This window comes from Dipodomys merriami, unplaced genomic scaffold (genome assembly GCF_024711535.1).
Source record: "Dipodomys merriami isolate MVZ:Mamm:240054 unplaced genomic scaffold, mDipMer1.0.p SCAF_25, whole genome shotgun sequence".
Lineage (NCBI taxonomy): Eukaryota > Metazoa > Chordata > Mammalia > Rodentia > Heteromyidae > Dipodomys > Dipodomys merriami.
Genome location: NW_027203937.1, coordinates 22,247,156 through 22,266,543, shown reverse-complemented (window position 1 = coordinate 22,266,543; position 19,388 = coordinate 22,247,156). Strand labels below are relative to the sequence as shown.

The following is a 19,388-nucleotide window of genomic DNA, read 5'->3' as shown; positions in this document are numbered from 1 at the left end:
TGTATATCACAAAATTATGGAAAGTATGTCAAAGGAGAGTGAAAATGAAGGTGGTGACATAGATCAAGATGCATTGTATTTGTAAACTGCGTTGTTAAATGGCAAATTATACATATCCTAAAAGGTTAAAAGAAGTGAGGGGAGGAGTGGATTGGGAGAGATGCGTGAGAATGTTGAAAGGTGACATTGATCAAGTCATACTTTATTCATAAGCTGTTTTGTTGAATGGCAACTCCTTTGTACAACTACTTAAAGAAAATAAAAATATAATTTTAAAGGAGAGCTCAAATAGTGTAATTCCTTAGAAAGGCAAAGTCAAAGTTCAACAAAATAAACACTTGGAAGCAGGTACTTGAAAGTGTTGGAGTGGGGGCTCAAAGGGAAAGAGATAGACAATAAAGCAGAGAATAGGAGAAGAATGTCAAGAATTCAATATATATTGTATAAAATTAAGAATTAGGAAAGGGGTGGGGAAGGGAGCGTTGGATGAGAATGTTGAAAGAGGTGACATTGGTCAAGATGTATTGTATTTTGCTTTGTTAACTGGCAATTCCTTTGTACAATTTACAGACAATTTTAAAAAATGCTCACTGAGCCGGGCACTGGTAGCTCATGCTTGTAATCCAAGCTTCTCAGGAGGCTGAGATCTGGTTCAAAGCCAAGCCAGGCAGAAAAGTTGCCATGAGACTCTTATTTCCAATTAACCACTCAAAACAACAACAGCAACAAACCTGGAAGTGGCACTATGGCTCAAGTGGTAGAGTAGTAGCCTTGAGCACAAAGAGGCTCAGGGATAGTGTCCAGACCCTGAGTTCAAGGGCTGCAAATGAGAAAATAAAGAGTACTGACTGATACAATGCCATTGCAAACAACCACAAAGTCAAAAGGCAAATTACTTAGTAGAAAATACATATTTAATGTTTAAAGTCGATGTTAACCTTTGTCTCTGAAATTTAGCACTATTTTTTAATCATAATATATAAAGTGAACTTGAACTAATGTTTATCTTCAAGGCAATTTGTTTAATTATTCTCTTGAGGAAGTACTAAGGAAAGATTATCAATGTGTGCATGAACACTTAGAAACACAAGCATAAATTGATCACTTGAGAATTGGTAGTATCTTGGAGAATCAGTTGTTTTGTGTGAATTGAATTGCTCAGTATCTACCAGAGATCCTTTTGTTTTGAATTCATAGCTGTATCCTCAATTACCTTAGAAAATAATCCCCAAAGGATAACAAAAATTATAAAACAACTTACTCTCTTTATATCCACTATAATTTTGTGTTGCTATCAAAAGATGAATGACTTCTTGTTTCAAGAGGTTAGACTTGGACTTCTTTCTTAATTTCACTTATTACTTGAGAAACCTTTTCTCTCTGTAGTTTGCACGTTTCACATATCATAGTGTGAAAATAGGGTAGATGTAATCATGCAATCCGGTAGTGGATTACTTTGTCTGACTTGCTCTGCTTACATTCCTAACAGTACTAGGATTCCTGTTTGCTTAGCCATAAGTGAGAAGCTCACTTCTGTATCAAACTTTTAGCATTCTTTCACAAACTGCTAAGTTTCACTTGCCTTAGGTTTTTGTTACTACTTAAAGAATTAATTGAAGAGTTAAAAATCTGAATATCCATGTGATATTACTCATTAACTTTTACAAGGGTAAAGGAATTGGTCATAAACTCAATCATAGATGTATTGAGCTTTATGGTTATTATAATTTAATTACATTATTACATAGTTAGTAAAAGAACAGGTAGTCTTTTGGGCTTCATGTTTCTAACTTTACTCACTTGCTATGAAATTATGTGAATATTTTACATTCTCTTTCAGACTCTGCAAATTCAATTCCACAATGATAATGGAATTAATGTTTCTTTTGAACATTTAGCAAATCATATATTTATAAATATTTGTGTAAGTATATAATTCAAAGCTGCATGCTTGCCATCTAATAAACATTGAAATAATAGCAAAACTCTACATGTTTATTTTTCTATTACAATCTGCCTTCATTGTTGCTATATCCCTTGCTTTGTATTTTTATTATAGGTGTAAAAAGCCATTTAAGAGATTTTCAAAACAGAAGCATAAAGGAAAAGAGACAATAAAGTGAGGATTTTGGGTCATATTTACTAAAAGTTTTTATATTGTAACTTGATACATTGTTTACAAAAGTGTATAGGTACTTGAATGTCGTTGTTTTTAGCAACATTTCTTAATTGTTAAAGAAAATGATATCATCATATTTATCTTTCAGGTAATATATTCATCCTAGATTTGTTTTGGCAGCAACTCAACTGTATGATGGATTCCCTGGTGGATGGGAACCACACTGTAGTGGCAGAATTCATTTTATTGGGCTTAACACATGATCCAGTCCTTCGAGTCATCCTCTTCATCATCATCCTGTGCATCTACCTGGTGACTGTATCTGGAAATCTTTGCACAATCCTACTCATCAGAGTCTCCACTCAACTCCACCACCCCATGTACTTTTTCCTCAGCCATTTAGCTTTTGCTGACTTAGGCTATTCATCTTCTGTCACACCCAATATGCTGGTTAACTTTTTGGTGGAGAGAAATACAATCTCCTATCTAGGATGTGGCATCCAGCTTGGGTCAGCTGTTTTCTTTGGGTCAGTTGAATGCTTTATTTTAGCTGCCATGGCCTATGACCGCTTTATGGCCATCTGCAACCCACTGCTGTATTCATCCAAAATGTCTACACAAGTCTGTGTGCAGTTACTTGCAGTAGCTTACATAGGAGGTTTTCTTGATGCTTCCTCCTTTACATTTTCCTTCTTTGGTTTACTTTTCTGTGTACGCAACAGAGTCAATCATTTCTTCTGTGATTTTGCTCCTTTAGTTGAAGTATCTTGTTCAGCAGACAGCATCCTCACAATTTTTCCCTCATTTACTGCTGGCTCTGTCATTGTATTCACAGTTATTGTGATAGCCATTTCCTATATCTATATCCTCATCACCATCCTGAAGATGCGCTCCACTGAGGGCCGCCACAAAGCTTTCTCCACTTGCACCTCCCACCTCACTGCAGTTTCTCTGTTCTATGGGACAGTTACATTTATTTATGTGATGCCCAAGTCCAGTTACTCCACTGACCAGAACAAGGTGGTATCTGTGTTCTACATGGTGGTGATCCCCATGTTGAATCCCCTGATCTACAGCCTCAGGAATAATGAGATTAAGGGGGCTTTGAAGAGAGTGCTTGGTAGTAAAACATCTTTTTAGTGAAGTCTCAAATTTTTTAGAAGTTGTAGAAATAATAACCGATATATACCCTAATTGATTTTGCTTGTTAGACATATATGAATTTATCTGTATCTAAATGTGTAGCTTTCTCCAAATATAGACATTAAAATTTAAACTTGTACAAAAGTTAAGAGGTTCATCATGATGATTTATCTAAATAAAATTACATTCAACTGTAACTGAGAGCATATATTGTGTTACATAAAGCAGAGTTTCTTAAAAGTTAGTTCAACGCCTTACACATACTCATTTCAAAGAGCATTCACGGAAATAGGTTAAAATAAATAAATCTTGTTATAATCTGGATTTTATGCAATTCCACATTACCATAGTTTTGTTTCTCAGAGTAGTGCTTTTGGGAAGCATTAGAAATTCTGAGAGGTTGAGCCAAGTAAAGAATCTTTATTTCATGGATCTTATGTTTTTCTCTATATAAATCCATGTTAATGGCACAGGTTAAATTTCTTTGTAAGAAAGTAACAACTGAGGAAACATTGAAATAACGCACTTAGATCAACCAAATATAATAGCAGCATATTATTTTCTTTTGTTTAGTGGACAGGATTTAAAATTGGGGTCTTAAGTTACTTGCTAGGTACCTGGTGACTTTAGGTACAACACGAGATAGTGTTTTTGTTAAAAAATGAAACATCTTATGCATTCATTGCACTTATGATCAAAATTATAAAATCATTGTTTGTATGGATTGTTAAGCTAAATCTCAAAATTTATCTGAATGTCAATAGCAGCCTGAAAATAAGATACAAGGTTTAATTATAGGCAAAATATAGTTTAGAAACTTACCGTATTCCTTTTTTTATCTGTTTTTTTTTTTTATTGTGAGAACACCATACATAGGAGTTACAAGTACATGGGCAAGATAACGAGTACATTTCTTATTAAGCATTGTTGCCTCCTCTTTGTTTCCCCTTCCTATCCCTTCCTATACTCTCCCCATCTCTCCCCTCCGCATCCTCCCCCCCAACTAAAGTTGTAAAGTTCATTTTTGACATAAGGACTTGTACATCTCATTGTTGCAATGGGTCCACTTGTATCCCTAGTTAAATGATTTGTTTTTGCCCTTCCTCTCCACAAATTATACCAACATCAAATACAGTGAAAGCAGGGGTTATACCGTGGGGGAGGGACATACAAAGCAACATAGAAATTGAACTAAGCCAGGCCCAAAGAAACATAGGTCCCATGGTTTCCCTTATTTGCAATAACTAGTATATGTCTGAGTCAAGCAGAAAAGGTCAGATAAGTTGATGTTAGGGGAATGAACCCCAAGATAAGTATTCAAATGTTTTTTTTTCTTTCATGCAATTGTTTCTACCATATTCCTACAGATATGAAATGTGTTTTCTTTTTTCTAACACATGGTTTGTGACTTCTTGTGTCATGCATGAAACTGTATTCGCCAAAGAATATATTTTCTGTCATATTTTGTCAGCCTTGGGCTTGAATTTAGGGTCTGGGCACTGTCCCTGAGCTCTATTGCTCAGGACTAATTCTTTTTGATTTTGAGCCACAGTGCCACTTCTGGATTTCTGGTGGTTAATTGGAGATATAAATCTCATGGACTTTCCTGCCCAGGCTGGCTTTGAAACTCAATCCTAAGATCTCAGCCTTTTAATAGCTAGGATTGCAGGTGTGAGCCACTAAGTGCCCTAATGTTTTCTGATTTTTATTTTGATCAGTGATATATTTTGAGTTGACTTCTTATAAAGTTTGTGGTAAGGGTTGGTATAGTTATCCATGGGGATTTGTAGGTGTTTCAATAGAAGCTTCTGAGTATGCATCAGGGTGTGAGGTGGCAGGTCTGTTACCAGGCACTCTAGCACAACCAGATGACCTCTGGTCTCAGGATAAGTGGACTATCTCCAGGAACTTGGTCTGTAGGTTGGAATAGTTCCACTTTCATGCCTATACCGGGTGAGCCCTTTAAGATCTAATGGACAGGCCTGGCTTCCTTTGTGTCCCTGAGAGGGCTCCTACTAGGTCATTGGATACACTCCTGGGTATGGAGTACTCTTATAGCATGGTTGTAAAAAAGTCCCAAATTTTTTTAGGGTCCACAGGTGAGATGATACTGAAGTTTCAAAGTCTGTTTCTATAACCATTGTGTGTGCATCTCTCAACTGGTTATTGATAGTTCTCAGAAAGTGATTGAGACTTGCTTGAGCTTATTTATAGGTAATGTAAAGATCTACAGAGGATTTGTGTTGTAATTATCTTCCATTTGAGGGAGGATAGGACTGGTGAAATATTTCTTTTGTGGGTCCTTGTCCTGGGCTTGAACTCAGGGCCTACGCATTCACTGTCCTTGAGCTGTTGTGCTCAAGGCTAATGCTGTAAACATGAGTCAGAGTTCCACTTTTGATTTTTAGGTGGCTAATTGGAGATGAGTCTCACAAACTTTCTTGTCTGGGCTGGTTTTGACTCAAGATCCTCTGATCTCAGCCTCCTGAGTAGATAAGGATGATAGCTATAAGCCACTGTCTCCAAACTTGATAACATCTTATTAGGGACAAAGCTCACCATTAAGGATAGTAGGGCCTTACAAGACAGTTCACACCAACAAGGATAATTACCAATAATGATCAGCTTGCAACACTTTTGGAGAGTAATGTTTTGGGAAGTTTTTGATCTCCTCATGCGATGACAGCCAGAAAAACTTCTGTGGAACCTAGAAAACCAGAAATGACATGACAAGCCAGGACACACCTGTAATGAAACTCTTAAATTATACATACCTTGTGCTCTGTCCCTAATTCTTCCTGTATTTCAACTTAAACACTTACATTTCCATCCAAAGTATGGTTAAAGATAAGCTGCAGTGCTATCTTCCTGTGTTGGCACTCTATGTAATCATTCCCTACCATATTTTCCCCTAGTAAACAAATCATTTTTACTATTTTGGCAACTTGTCTGATTGTTCTGCATGCCAGATGTACAGATCAAGTTTAGTTCGCTGTGCTAAATTTTTGTTAACAGCACGCAGATTAACAAAGAAGAAGGAAATCCAGCAGTTGGAGAAAGAAGCTCAATGCCAATAGATTTAATGTAGCAGTACTGGTAAGTGTCTTTAAGAACTAATCAGGTGGATCTTATAATGTCTTTCCTGGATTCTTAAGGAGGAAAAGAGTCACATTCCCATCCCTCATTGAGAGCCAGCTGCTTGCATACAGAGCCATCTTCTTTTGAGAACTGTCTTGGCCTAGTCTGTGAGTGTTTCCCTTATATTCAAGGGGACCATAACCACCATGTTGATGATAGAATTGTTTAAGAACATTAATAAGAACAATGCTCTGTTACTACAATTTGGACTGAGGTAGTATGGACAGATGAAACAACAGGGAAATTTTATGAAACTATTTAAACAGACCCACGAAAAAAAAGTTGAAACAGTGTGTTTTCCTATCATCTTTCCTTCTTCTTTGAGATGTTTTCACATCTAAAGAAGAGAGAAACATCCAGCAAAGGGAACATTTTCCTTTTCCTTTTCCTTTTAGATGCCAAGAAGATACAAAGTCTTGGAACATGTAGAAAGACAGATGATAAAAGAAACAGATGATAAAAGACATCATTTCTCTTGTGGATTTCACTGAAGTTTCTTTTCATGTGTCTTCTATTCCACCATTTTAAGGATACTTATTTATTCTGATAGGTAATACAGTTCTCAAATTGTTTTGATATTTACAAGTTGATTTACATGCGGTCTATGCTGTGTCTCCACAATATTTAATGCTATGCATTGCATATATCAATATAAACTGCTTAGCAGTGAACACATACTAGTTAAACTGACTGTTATCATTTTATACCTGCAATTCAGTAAGGCTCTTTTTCATATTGCTTCCTTCCTTCCCTGCTTCTTTCCTTTCTCCTTTCCTTCCTTCCTTCCTTCCTTCCTTCCTTCCTTTCTTCTTTCTCTCTCACTTTGTTTCTCTGTCTTTTTCTTTCTTCCTTTGTTTCTCTCTTGCTTTTTTCCTCTTTCGCTTTCTTTTTTTCTCTCTCTTTCTTTCTGGAGCTTGAACTCAAGGCCTGGTGCTATCATTGTGATTTTTGCTCAAGTCTAGAACTCTTTCACTTGAAGCACATCTACACTTTTGGTTTTTGTGGTAGATAATTGGAGATAAGAGTCTCCAGGAGTTTTTTGCCTAGGCTGACCTTCAGTAGTAATCTTCAGATCAAAGCCTCTTGAGTAGCTAGGATAACAGGCATGAGCTACCAGTCCCTTGTTCAGTACCATTTCTTAATCATAAACATCAAAGTAAACCTAGAAATAATATTGTTCTATGAAACATTTTGTTTAATTATGATATCTTTAAATATTAAATGAAATTACAGTTCACCTTATGAACATCTACTGACATAGAAACAAGAATAAATTGAACACCAGAGAATTGGCAAAACATTTTTTTGTGTTGTGAGAATTGATTTGCCCAGTATCCAATCCAGAACATAATGATGCTGCAGGATGCTTTTGAATTCAAAGTTGCATTTCCAGTTTCATTAGGGATTTATTCCCCAAGGGCAAACCAGAAATTAAAAGACTATTTATATAATTGTTTTGGCTTTGTGTTAGTATTAAAGATGGATGAATTATCATTTCCAGAGGTAAGACTTTGGGTTTTGTTAATGAGTCTGACTTCTTGTGTTTATCATTTGAGAAAGCTTTACGCTCTAAGCTGTTCTCGTGTCAGTGTACGGAGAGAGAGAGCAGAGGTACTCAAGCAAGCAGGAAGTGAGATATTTAGGTTGACTTGTTCTGCTTGCATCATCAGTTCCACATGGGTAAATGGTCATTATCCATGATCAGAAACCTTATTTATTTAATCCTAGGACAGGAACTCACATGATCATATTACACTGTCCAAACTTGGCACTCTACTGAAATGCTCTTTTGCAGAAATACTTTCAATGTTTATGTGTGAATTTTGAGAGTAAAATGAGATTTATGAAAACTTTAGTATACACACTCAAAATTTGGAAAAGAAGAACCTTGAAATGAAATGAAAACTTTGGAAATGAAGATCAGAAATTGCTAAAAAAATAGTTTAAAATACCTTTACTTCGTACATTTGGACTTGGTATCATATACTTTTCTCATAGTTACTGAATTTCAATTTGAAATTACTTTCTAGAAGAATATTTTGCTTCAAATATACAAGACTAGAACAGCCTATAAATTGAAACATCGTAAACTTCATTTATAATACTAATTTAGAATTCCCGTCTATTTATAGTATCAGTAATATATTTAAACCATCACCAAAGTGATAGGATTAAATACGTTGGTAAGTATATTGAAGAATAGAACAACCCTGATGATGGTATTGCACATTAACTTTGCCAAGGCCAGAGAAATATGTCAGTGGCAGATGAAGGAAGGAGAAAAGGAGGGGAGAATGCACTCAAGAATTCAGTGCATAATCTACAAAATTAAGAAAAGCAAGGGAAGGGGTGGATTGGGAGAGATAGATAAGAATGTTGAAAAGGGTGATATTGATCAAGATGTATTGAATTCATAAACTGCTTTGTTAAATGACAACTCCTTTGGGCAACTATTTAATGATAATAAAGAACAAAAACTCCCCCACGCTTAGGTTTAGACATCTCATATATTGCCAGACAAAAGATATGTAATACAAAAGTTATTTATTATAAGATAGGTCTTTCAGACTATTCTATTAAAATGAGTTGAAATCTATCTGGTTTATAAAAAGGACTACAATAATGAACATTTCACAAAATTAAAAAAGAATCTGTTAGATACTCAATCTTGGGTGTATTGAACTTTTTAATTCTTTTTCTTTTTTATTTTAATACTTTTTAATTGTAAAAATAGTGTACAGAGAGGTTACAGTTACATGAGCAAGGTAATGAGTACGTTTCCTAGCAAATATTGTTGCCTCCTCCTTTGTTTTTCCCCTATCATCCTTCCCTCCCATCTCCACAACTACACTCTCCTCCCACCTAAATTGTAAAGTTTGTTTTTCAACACATCTCATTGTTACAATGGGTCAACCTGTATCCCTATTTAAGTATTTTTCCCTTCTGATCCCCAAATTAGAGTAGATGAGTAGATCAAGAAAAGGTGGTATATATATATATATATATATATATAGGTATACACACACACACACACACACACAAACACACACACATACAATGGAATATATGCCTCCATCAGAAAGAATGACATTACCCTGTTTGTTAAGAAATGGACAGACTTGGAAAAAATTATATTAAGTGAAGTAAGCCAGGCCCAAAGAAACATAGGTCCCATGGTTTCCTATAGGTCCCATATATTAGTTATTTGCTATAACAAATATATGTCTGGGACAAGCAGAAAAGGTCAAAAGCTATGTACGTATGACCAGATAAGTTGATATTGAGCAATATGCACCCTAAGATAGGGACATAAGTGGTTTTTTTTCTTACTTGCTATTGTTTCTAATATATTTATAATGTACCATGTGATTTTTTTTTGTTTCTTTGTATGTTCCTCCCACACGGTATAATTCCTGTTTTCACTGAATTTTTGATTCTTGTAACTTCATATCATTATTCCATAGCTACTAAAGAAAATCTTCACAGCTTAAGATTTCTGACTTAAAAATTTTACTTAATAACTGAAAATCCCATATTTTCCTTCAGATTTTGTTTACTCAATTCTACATTGATAATGGGAAAATGTTGCTTAATGAAAAAACAGCAAAAGAACATATTTGTACATATAAACAATTTTATCTGTTCAACTATCATTTAGGATGCACATATATAAATATTGGCTACTACTAGAGTAATACACACACCAAGACAATATGCATGTTGTTCATCCATTACACTCAATATTCATTGCTGTTATTTTCATTGTCTTACATTTTCTATTATGTGTCCTTAAAGCCACATGACAAATAGTATTCAAAAGTACAAATATAAAAATAGCATAAAGAAAATTTTCAGTTTTTTTGCTAATATCAAACATAAAATGACATATATACTCATCATTGCATGAAAATATGCAGTGTTTATTGAATATTACTATTTAAAATGATATTCCACATTTATTAAAGAAATGTAACCATCATATATATATATATATATATATATATTCCTGCAATTTTTTTAAATTACAGGTTTGTTTGGCAGCAGCTCCATTGTCTGATGGATTCCCTGGTGGATGGGAACCACACTGCAGTGACAGCGTTCATTTTATTGGGCTTAACACATGATCCAGTCCTTCGAATCATCCTCTTCTTCATCATCCTGGGCATTTACGTGGTGACTGTATCTGGAAATCTTTGCACAATCCTACTCATCAGAGTCTCCACTCAGCTCCACCACCCCATGTACTTTTTCCTCAGCCATTTAGCTTTTGCTGACTTAGGCTACTCTTCTTCTGTCACACCGAATATGCTGGTTAACTTTTTGGTGGAGAAAAATGAAATCTCCTATCTAGGATGTGGCATCCAGCTTGGGTCAGCTGTTTTCTTTGGGACAGTTGAATGCTTTGTTTTAGCTGCCATGGCCTATGACCGCTTTATGGCCATCTGCAACCCACTGCTGTATTCAACCAAAATGTCTACACAAGTCTGTGTGCAGTTACTTGCAGTCGCTTACACAGGAGGTTTTCTGAATGCTTCCTCTTTTACCCTTTCCTTCTTTGGTTTATTTTTCTGTGGATGCAATAGAGTCAATCATTTCTTCTGTGATTTTGCTCCTTTAGTTGAAGTATCTTGTTCAGCAGACAGCATACTCACAGTTGTTCCCTCATTTACTGCTGGCTCCATCATTGTGTTCACAGTTATTGTGATAGCCATTTCCTATATCTATATCCTCATCACCATCCTGAAGATGCGCTCCACTGAGGGCCGCCACAAGGCTTTCTCCACTTGCACCTCCCACCTCACTGCAGTCACTCTGTTCTATGGAACCATCACATTCATCTATGTGATGCCTAAGTCCAGTTACTCCACTGACCAAAACAAGGTGGTATCTGTGTTCTACATGGTGGTGATCCCCATGTTGAACCCTCTGATCTACAGTCTTAGGAATAATGAGATTAAGGGGGCTTTGAAGAGAGTGCTTGGTGGTAAAACAATTTTTAGTGAAGTCTTTTAGTTTATTTTTAGAAGTTGTAGCAACAATAACCAATATTTCCTTAACTGATTTTGTCTGACATATATGAATTTATCTCTATGTTTAAACTTGTACAAAAATTAAGAGGCTCTGGGCTGGGAAGGTGGCTCAGTGGTAGAGCGCTTGCCTTGCATGCATGAGGCCCTGGGTTCCATTCCCTAGCACCACATAAGCAAAAAGAAAAAAATCCGGAAGTGGCGCTGTGGCTCAAGTGGTAGAGTGCTAGCCTTGAGCTGAAGAGCTGAGGGACAGCGCCCAGGCCCAGAGTTCAGGCCCCACGACTGGACCCAAAAAAAAAAAAATTAAGAGGCTCATGATGATTTATCTAAATAAAATTACATTCAACTTGCAACATAAAGCCGAGTTTCTTAAAAATTAGTTCAACACCTCATACATACTCATTTCAAAGAGCATTCACAACAATAGGTTAAGATTATTAAATCTTTAAAAAATCTGAATCTTATGCAAATCCGCAGTACCACAGTGTGGGCAGTTTTATTTCCCAGAGTAGTGCTTTTGGGAAGCATTAGAAACATTGCGTGGTTGAGCCACGTAAGGATTCTTTATTTCATTGAGGATATAATAATTAAATGGTTTATTTTGCTAACTGCTTTCCCTGCAGAGTACAATAATAACTATGTGCCTACTTGATGAGGTTATACAGAAAATATTAAACAACATTGTAGGTTGTTGGTTGGTTATGGATTTTATAATAAGTGTTTTTCTGTATAAATCAATGTTAATGGCACTTGTTTAACTTCTTCGTAAGAAAGTAACAACTGAGGAAAAACTGAAATGACACACTCAGGTCAACCAAATGCAATAAATGTTTTGTTTTGTTTAGTAGATAGGATTTGAACTTGGGATCTTGAGTTACTACTCAAGGATTTGTTGACTTCAGGTGTACCACCAGATTGTGTTTTGGTTATAAAATGCATCATCTAACATGTTCATTGTAGTTATGATTAAAAGTATGATAGCATTGTTTGTATGGATTGTTACGCTAAATCTCAAAATTTATCTGGGTATGAATATCAGCATGAAAACAGAAAATAAAATACAAAGTCTGATTATAGGCAAAAATATAGTTTAGAAATTTACCATACTTCTATAAAGATCAAATGTGTTTTCTTTTATCTAACTCATGGTTTGTAAATTCTTGTGTCATTCCTGAAACCATATTCTCTAACCATATTTCTGTTACATTTACTTCTATGAATATTGGTATTTTCAATATTTTTCATTTTTTTGTCAGCCTTGAGCTTGAATTAAGGGTCTGGGTGCTGTCCCTGAGCTCTTTTGCTCAGGACTAGCTTTCTTTGATTTGAGCCACAGTGCCACTTCTGGATTTCTGGTGATTAATTAGAGATGTAAATCTCATGGACTTTCCTGCCCAGGCTGACTTTGAAACACAATCTTAAGATCTCAGCCTTTTGAATAGCTAGGATTGCAGGCGTGAGCCACCAGTGCCCAAATGTTTTCTGATTTTTTGTTTTGATCAGTGATGCATTTTGAGTCGACTTCTTATACAGTGTGAAGTAAGGGTTGGTATAGTTATCCATGGGGATTTGTAGGTGTTTCAATAGAAGCTTCTGAGTATGCATTAGGGTGTGAGGTAGCAGGTCTGTTACCAGGCACTCTAGCACAACCAGATGCCCTCTGGTCTCGGGATAAGTAGACTATCTCCAGGAACTTGGTCTGTAGGTGTTGGAATAGTTCCACTTTAATGCCTGTACCTGGTGAGCCCTTTAAGATCTAATGGACAGGCCTGGCTTCCTTTGTGTCCCTGAGAGGGCTCTTACTAGGTCATTGGATACACTCCTAGGTATGGAGTACTCTTATAGCATGGTTGTAAAAAGTAAGAATTAAGTCCCAAATTTTTTCAGGATCTGCGGGTGAGATGAGAGTGTAGTTTTCAAGTCTGTTTCTATAACCATTGTGTGTGCATCTCTCAATTGGTGTTTGATAGTTCTCAGAAAGTGATTGAGACTTGCTTGAGCTTATTTATAGATAATGTCAAGATCTACAGAGGACTTGTGTTGTAATTATCTTCCATTTGAGGGAGGATAGGACTGGTGAAATCTTTTTTTGTGGGTCCTTGTCCTGGGCTTGAACTCAGGGCCTACGCACTCACCGTCCTTGAGCTGTTGTGCTCAAGGCTAATGCTGTACACATGAGTCAGAGTTCCACTTTTGATTTTTAGGTGGCTAATTGGAGATGAGTCTCACAGACTTTCTTGTTTGGGCTGGTTTTGACTCAAGATCCTCTGATCTCAGCCTCCTGAGTAGATAAGGATGATAGCTATAAGCCACTGTCTCCAAACTTGATAACATCTTATTAGGGCCTTACAAGACAGTTCACACCTAATGAGAATAATTACCAATAATGATCAGCTTACAACACAATTGGAGAATAATGGTTTGGGAACAAGACTGATCCCCTCATATGATGATAGACAGGAAAACTTTTCGGGAACCTAGAAAACCTGAAATGACATGACAAGCCAGGACACACCTGTAATGAAACTCTTAAATTATACATACCTTGTGCTCTGTTCCTAATTCTTCCTGTATTTCAACTTAAACACTTATATTTCCATCCAAAGTGTGGTTAAAGATAAGCTGCAATGCTATCTTCCTGTGGTGGCATGCTATGTAATCGTTCCCTACCATATTTTTCTGTAGTAAACATTACTATCATTTTTACTATGTTGTCAACTTGCCTGATTGTTTTGCATGCCAGATGTACAGATCAAGTTTAGTTTGCTGTGCTAAATTTTTGTTAACAGCACACAGATTAACAAAGAAGGAAATCCAGCAGTAGGAGAAAGAAGCTGAATGTCAATAGATTTAATGTAGCAGTACTGGTAAGTGTCTTTAAGAACTAATCAGGTGGATCTTATAATGTCTTTCCTGGATTCTTAAGGAGGAAAAGAGTCACATTCCCATCCCTCATTGAGAGCCAGCTGCTTGCATACAGAGCCATCTTCTTTTGAGAACTGTCTTGGCTAGTCTGTGAGTATTTCCCTTTTATTCAAGGGGACCATAACCACCAGGTTGATGATAGAATTGTTTAAGAACATTAATAAGAATAATGTTCTGTTACTACAATTTACTGAGGTAGTATGGACAGATGAAACAACAGGGAAATTATATGAAACTATTTAAACAAATCCAACAATTAAAGGTTGAAACAGTGTGTTTTCCTATCATCTTTCCTTCTTCTTTGAGATGTTTTCACATCTAAAGAAGAGAGAAACATCCAGCAAAGGGAACATTCTCCTTTTCCTTTTCCTTTTAGATGTCAAGAAGATACAAAGTCTTGGAACACGTAGTGAGACAGATGATAAAAGAAACAGATGATAAAAGACATCATTTCTCTTGTGGATTTCACTGAAGTTTCTTTTCATGTGTCTTCTATTCCACCATTTTAAGGATGCTTATTTATTCTGATAGGTAATACAGTTCTCAAATTGTTTTGATATTTACAAGTTGATTTACATGATGTTTATGCTGTGTTTCCACAGTATTTAATGCTATGCATTGCAGATATCAATATAAACTGCTTAGCAGTGAACACATACTAGTTAAACTGACTGTTACCATTTTATACCTGAAATGCAGTACAGGCTTTTCATATTATTTCCTTCCTTCCTTCTTTCCTCCCTTCCTTCCTCCCTGCTTCCCTCCTTTTCTCTCTCTCTCTGTCTCTCTCTCTGTCTCTCTCTCTCTCTCTCTTTCTTTCTTTCTCTTTCTTTCTTTCTCTTTCTTTCTTTCCTTCTCTTCTTTCTTCCCTCCTCCCTCCTTCTTTTCCTTCCTTCCTTCCTTCCTTCCTTCCTTCCTTCCTTCCTTCCATTCTTCCATCCTTTCTTTCTTTCTTCCTTCTTCCCTTGTTGCCTCTCTTTTCTTTTTTTGCTTTCTTTCCTTTTTTCCTTCCTGATTTCCTTCTTTGCTTTTTCTCCTTTATCTCTCCTTCTTTCCCTCATTCTGTCACTTTCTCTCTATTCCTCTCTTCTTTCTGTCTGTCTTTATTTCTCACTTTTTCTCTTTTTCTTTCTTTCTGTTCCCCCTCCTTTCTTTTTGGAGCTTGAACTCAAGTCCTGGGTGGTATCATTGTGAGTTTTGCTCAAGTCTAGCACTTTGCCACTTGAAGCACAGCTACACTTTTGGGTTTTTTTTGGTACATAATTGGAGATAACTCTCAAGGAATTTCTTCTCCAGGTTGACTGTGATTAGTAATCTTCACATCTAAGTCTCCAGAGTAGCTAAGATAACAAGCATGAGCTACCAGTTTCTGGTTCAGTACCATTTTTTAATAAAAAATATCAAAGTAAACCTAGAAATAATATTATTCTATTAAACAATTTGTTTAATTATGCATCTTATAAATATTAATTAAGGTTAAAGATCTCCTTATTAACATCTATTGACATAGAAACAAAAATAAATTGACCACCAGAGAATTGGTCATGTATTGGCAAAACAGTTCTTACGTTGTGAGAATTGAGCTGCCCAATATCCACTGCAGAACATAATGATGCTCTAGGATGCTTTTGAATTCATAGTTGAATTTCCAGTTTCATCAGGGAGTTATTCCCCCAGGGTGAACCAAAAATTAAAAGACCAGCAATATAACCACTTTGATTTGTGTTGCTTTAAAAAAATGAGTGAATTCTCATTACCAGAGGTAAGACTTTGGATTTTGTTATTGAATATAAATTCTTGTTTTTACCATTTGAGAAAGCTTTACTACCTAAGTTATTCTGAAGTCATAGTACAGAGAGTGAGCAGAGGTACTCAAGCAAGCAGGAAATGAGAGATTTTGGTTGAGTCCTTTTGCTCATATCATCTGTTTTGTATAGATAAATTGTCATCCATTATCAGAAATCTTATTTACTCAATTCTAGAACAGGAACTCACATGATCATCTCATACTGTCCTAACTTGGCACTCTGCCAAAATACTCTCTTTGACTTGCTCAAAGATTTAAATAGGCGATTTGAAATATGATGATGTATTTTTGCAGAAATATTTACAATGTTTATATATGAATGTTGGGAGTCAAATGAGAACTTTAAATGAAACTTTTGTATACACACTCAAAATTTGGAAAAGAAAATCCTTGAAAGGAAATGAAAACTTTGGAAATGTAAAACCATGAAATAAAATGAAAAATTTGGAAATGAAGATTGAACATTGCTAAATGTAGTTTGAAATAACTTTATTTCATGCAATTTGACTAGTTATCATAAGCTTTTCTCATAGTTATTGAGTATGAATTTGAAAGTATTTGCTAGAAGAATATTTTCTGCTTCAAAAATATCAGACTATAACAGCCAATAAATTGAAATAGTAGGTAACTTCATGTATAATATTAACTTAGACTTCCTGTCTGGTTATAGTATCAGCAATATATTTATTTTGTCACCAAAATGTTTGCATAAAATTGATAAGTATATTGAAGTATAGAACAACCCCAATGATGGTATTACACATTAACTTTGCCAAGGTCAAAGAAATATGTCAGTGGCAGATGAAGGAAGATGAGGAGGGGAGAATGCAGATCAGTTGATGTTAGGTGAAATGAACCTCAAGATTAAGGACTCAAATGGTTTTTCTTTCTTGCTATTGTTTCTAACATATTTATAGTATGATTTATTTGTTGCTTTGTATGTCCTTCCCCCACATTATAACACCCGTTTTCACTGTATTTGATGTTGGTATAATTTGTGGAGGGGAAGGGAAAAAACAAATCGTTTAACTAGGGATACAGGTGGACCCATTGCAACAATGAGATGTACAAGACATTATGTCGAAAATGAACTTTAGGAAGTGGTGCTGTGGCTCAAGTGGTAGAGTGCTTGCCTTGAGCTGAAGAGCACAGGGATAGAGCCCAGGCCCAGAGTTCAAGCCCCATGTCTTGGGGGGAGGGCTGAGAGGGGACAGGGAGTGTGTGTGGGGGGGGGATGGGAAAGGATGGTAAGGGGAAACAAAGGAGGAGGCAACAATCCTTGATAAGAAATGTACTCATTATCTTGCCCATGTAATTGTAACCCCTCTGTACGGTATTTTCACAATGAAAAAAAAAAATAAATGACAACTCCTTTGAGCAACTACTTAATGATAATAAAGAAACAAAACTCCTGGCTCCTGGGGCAGGAGGGTCACTTAGTGACCTAGCTGTCACTCAGAGGTTGTCAGCTAACTTAGCTGAGGATGGAATGTAATGAGAACCAGAGGTCGGAGCCCAGGGCTTACCAGGAATGGACGCTCATAGATTCTTTGGCGTCATTCATGGCTCCTTTGAGGAGCTAGTGAACGTTGTCATTAGAACCCCTTCCACACAAAAACCAAATATTCCTCTACATACAAAATGTTTGCTCACACTTTCAGAGCCCAGGTCCCCAAAGCCCATGCATCAAAATTTAGGACTCCATGAGGCCTGGGGACCAATACTTTAACCTCATTTCTCTAGAAAAACCTTCTGGAAAGTTTTTCCCTTGCACTGGATACAGATACTGCAGCTGGACCATAATACCCATGCTTACAGTCAAACAGGCTGGCCTTTGGAAAATGTGAAAATGACACAGATTGACACTGCGGCTCCTGGCCTCGGCTTTTCTATCTGCTCCTCTTTTTCTACCGCTCTCTGGATGTTTTTTATATCTCCCACACTTCTCTTGTTTCTCCAGGGTTGGAGTGTATAATGTGAGCATTCCTTCATTATTGTCTAATAAAGGAAGGATAGAAACAATTGCTTAATCAACAACCAAGAGCCTTTGTACTTCCTTAGCTTCCCTAAGACATTAATCTCAGGCTGTTTGCAACTAATCACAATCCAGGTGAAGAGAATTTGTATTACAAGAAGCTGATCAAGTCTAGGAGCATACAAACATTTTGTTCTCCTAGGTTGGTGTTTCTCAGAATGTGGTCTATTGGTCATCAGTATCAGAACCAGGGATGGTTAATAATTCTGTCTTTTAGGTTCCATCCAACACAGACAAAACCAGGATGAGGTAAAGGGAGAAGGGTGAGAACATAAATTATTTGAGTGGTCATTTTTAAAAACTGCTGTGTATCAAATTACTGTAAATGTATATATCTAGGCCCTAACTATTTATGTCCCCAAAGAAATGCTAAATTCATGGCTGGAAGCAATGTTTCTTTTTCCTCCTTTTGAGGAATTGTCCTATATATTTTTATAAAAGTGTGATTAAAAACCTTGCATGTTATAATATAGCTGATAATTTTATTTGTTTTCATATCTGAATAAAGTCTTTGTGAAAAAATCTCAGATTCTTTCTTTCATTATGTAATAAGGACCAAATATCTTAAAATGTTTTCATTTCTAATATGGTCTCTGAGAAACTCAGAGTTTAATTTTTTATATTTAGGATTGTACTCCCATGTGGCTTCTTTGATATTGAGACCTTGTCACCTACTCTCTTAAATAAATGTCTTATAAATACATTATTCTTCAACTAATAGCTGCCACTTACACTTTTTTAAATCGTGGTGAGCACTATAAAAATAAGAAATAAAAACTCCCTCATGCTTAGGTTTAGACATCTCATGTATTGACAGACAAAGACATGCAATACAAAAGTTATTTATTGTAAGATAGGTCTTTCAGCCTATTCTATTAAAATGAGTTAAAACCTATCTGATTTATAAAAGTGACTACAATAATAAACATTTCATAAAATTAAAAAAATAAAAAACCTGGTAGATACTCAATCCTGTATTGAATTTTGTGATTCTTGTAATGACATCAGTATATGATAGCTACTAAATGAAGTCTTCACAGCTTGAGATTTCCGACTTAAAAATTTGATTTAATAACCATGTGAAAATCAGATTTTTCCTTCAGACTTTGTTTGCTCAATTCTCCATTGATAATGGAAAAATATTGTTTAATGGAAAACAGCATAAGCACATATTTGTATATATAAACAATT

The 19,388-nt window shown here is 35.9% G+C and overlaps 2 protein-coding genes across 2 annotated transcripts; both read left to right on the top strand.

The window, feature by feature from the left end:
- The first annotated feature begins 2,314 nt into the window (after positions 1–2,314).
- Positions 2,315–3,259, top strand: LOC138836288 (olfactory receptor 5P76-like). Its single transcript, XM_070034780.1, has one exon. It carries the CDS (start codon positions 2,315–2,317, stop codon positions 3,257–3,259), a length of 945 nt encoding a protein of 314 aa, XP_069890881.1.
- Positions 3,260–10,455: 7,196 nt separating this feature from the next.
- On the top strand, positions 10,456–11,413 carry LOC138836631 (olfactory receptor 5P76-like). Its single transcript, XM_070035398.1, has one exon. It carries the CDS (start codon positions 10,457–10,459, stop codon positions 11,411–11,413), a length of 957 nt encoding a protein of 318 aa, XP_069891499.1. The 5' UTR covers position 10,456.
- The last annotated feature ends 7,975 nt before the right edge of the window (positions 11,414–19,388 follow it).

Coding starts and splice junctions, on each gene's coding strand:
- LOC138836288 (XM_070034780.1), top strand. CDS start 2,315: ATGGATTCCCTGGTGGATGGGAACCACACTGTAGTGGCAGAATTCATT.
- LOC138836631 (XM_070035398.1), top strand. CDS start 10,457: ATGGATTCCCTGGTGGATGGGAACCACACTGCAGTGACAGCGTTCATT.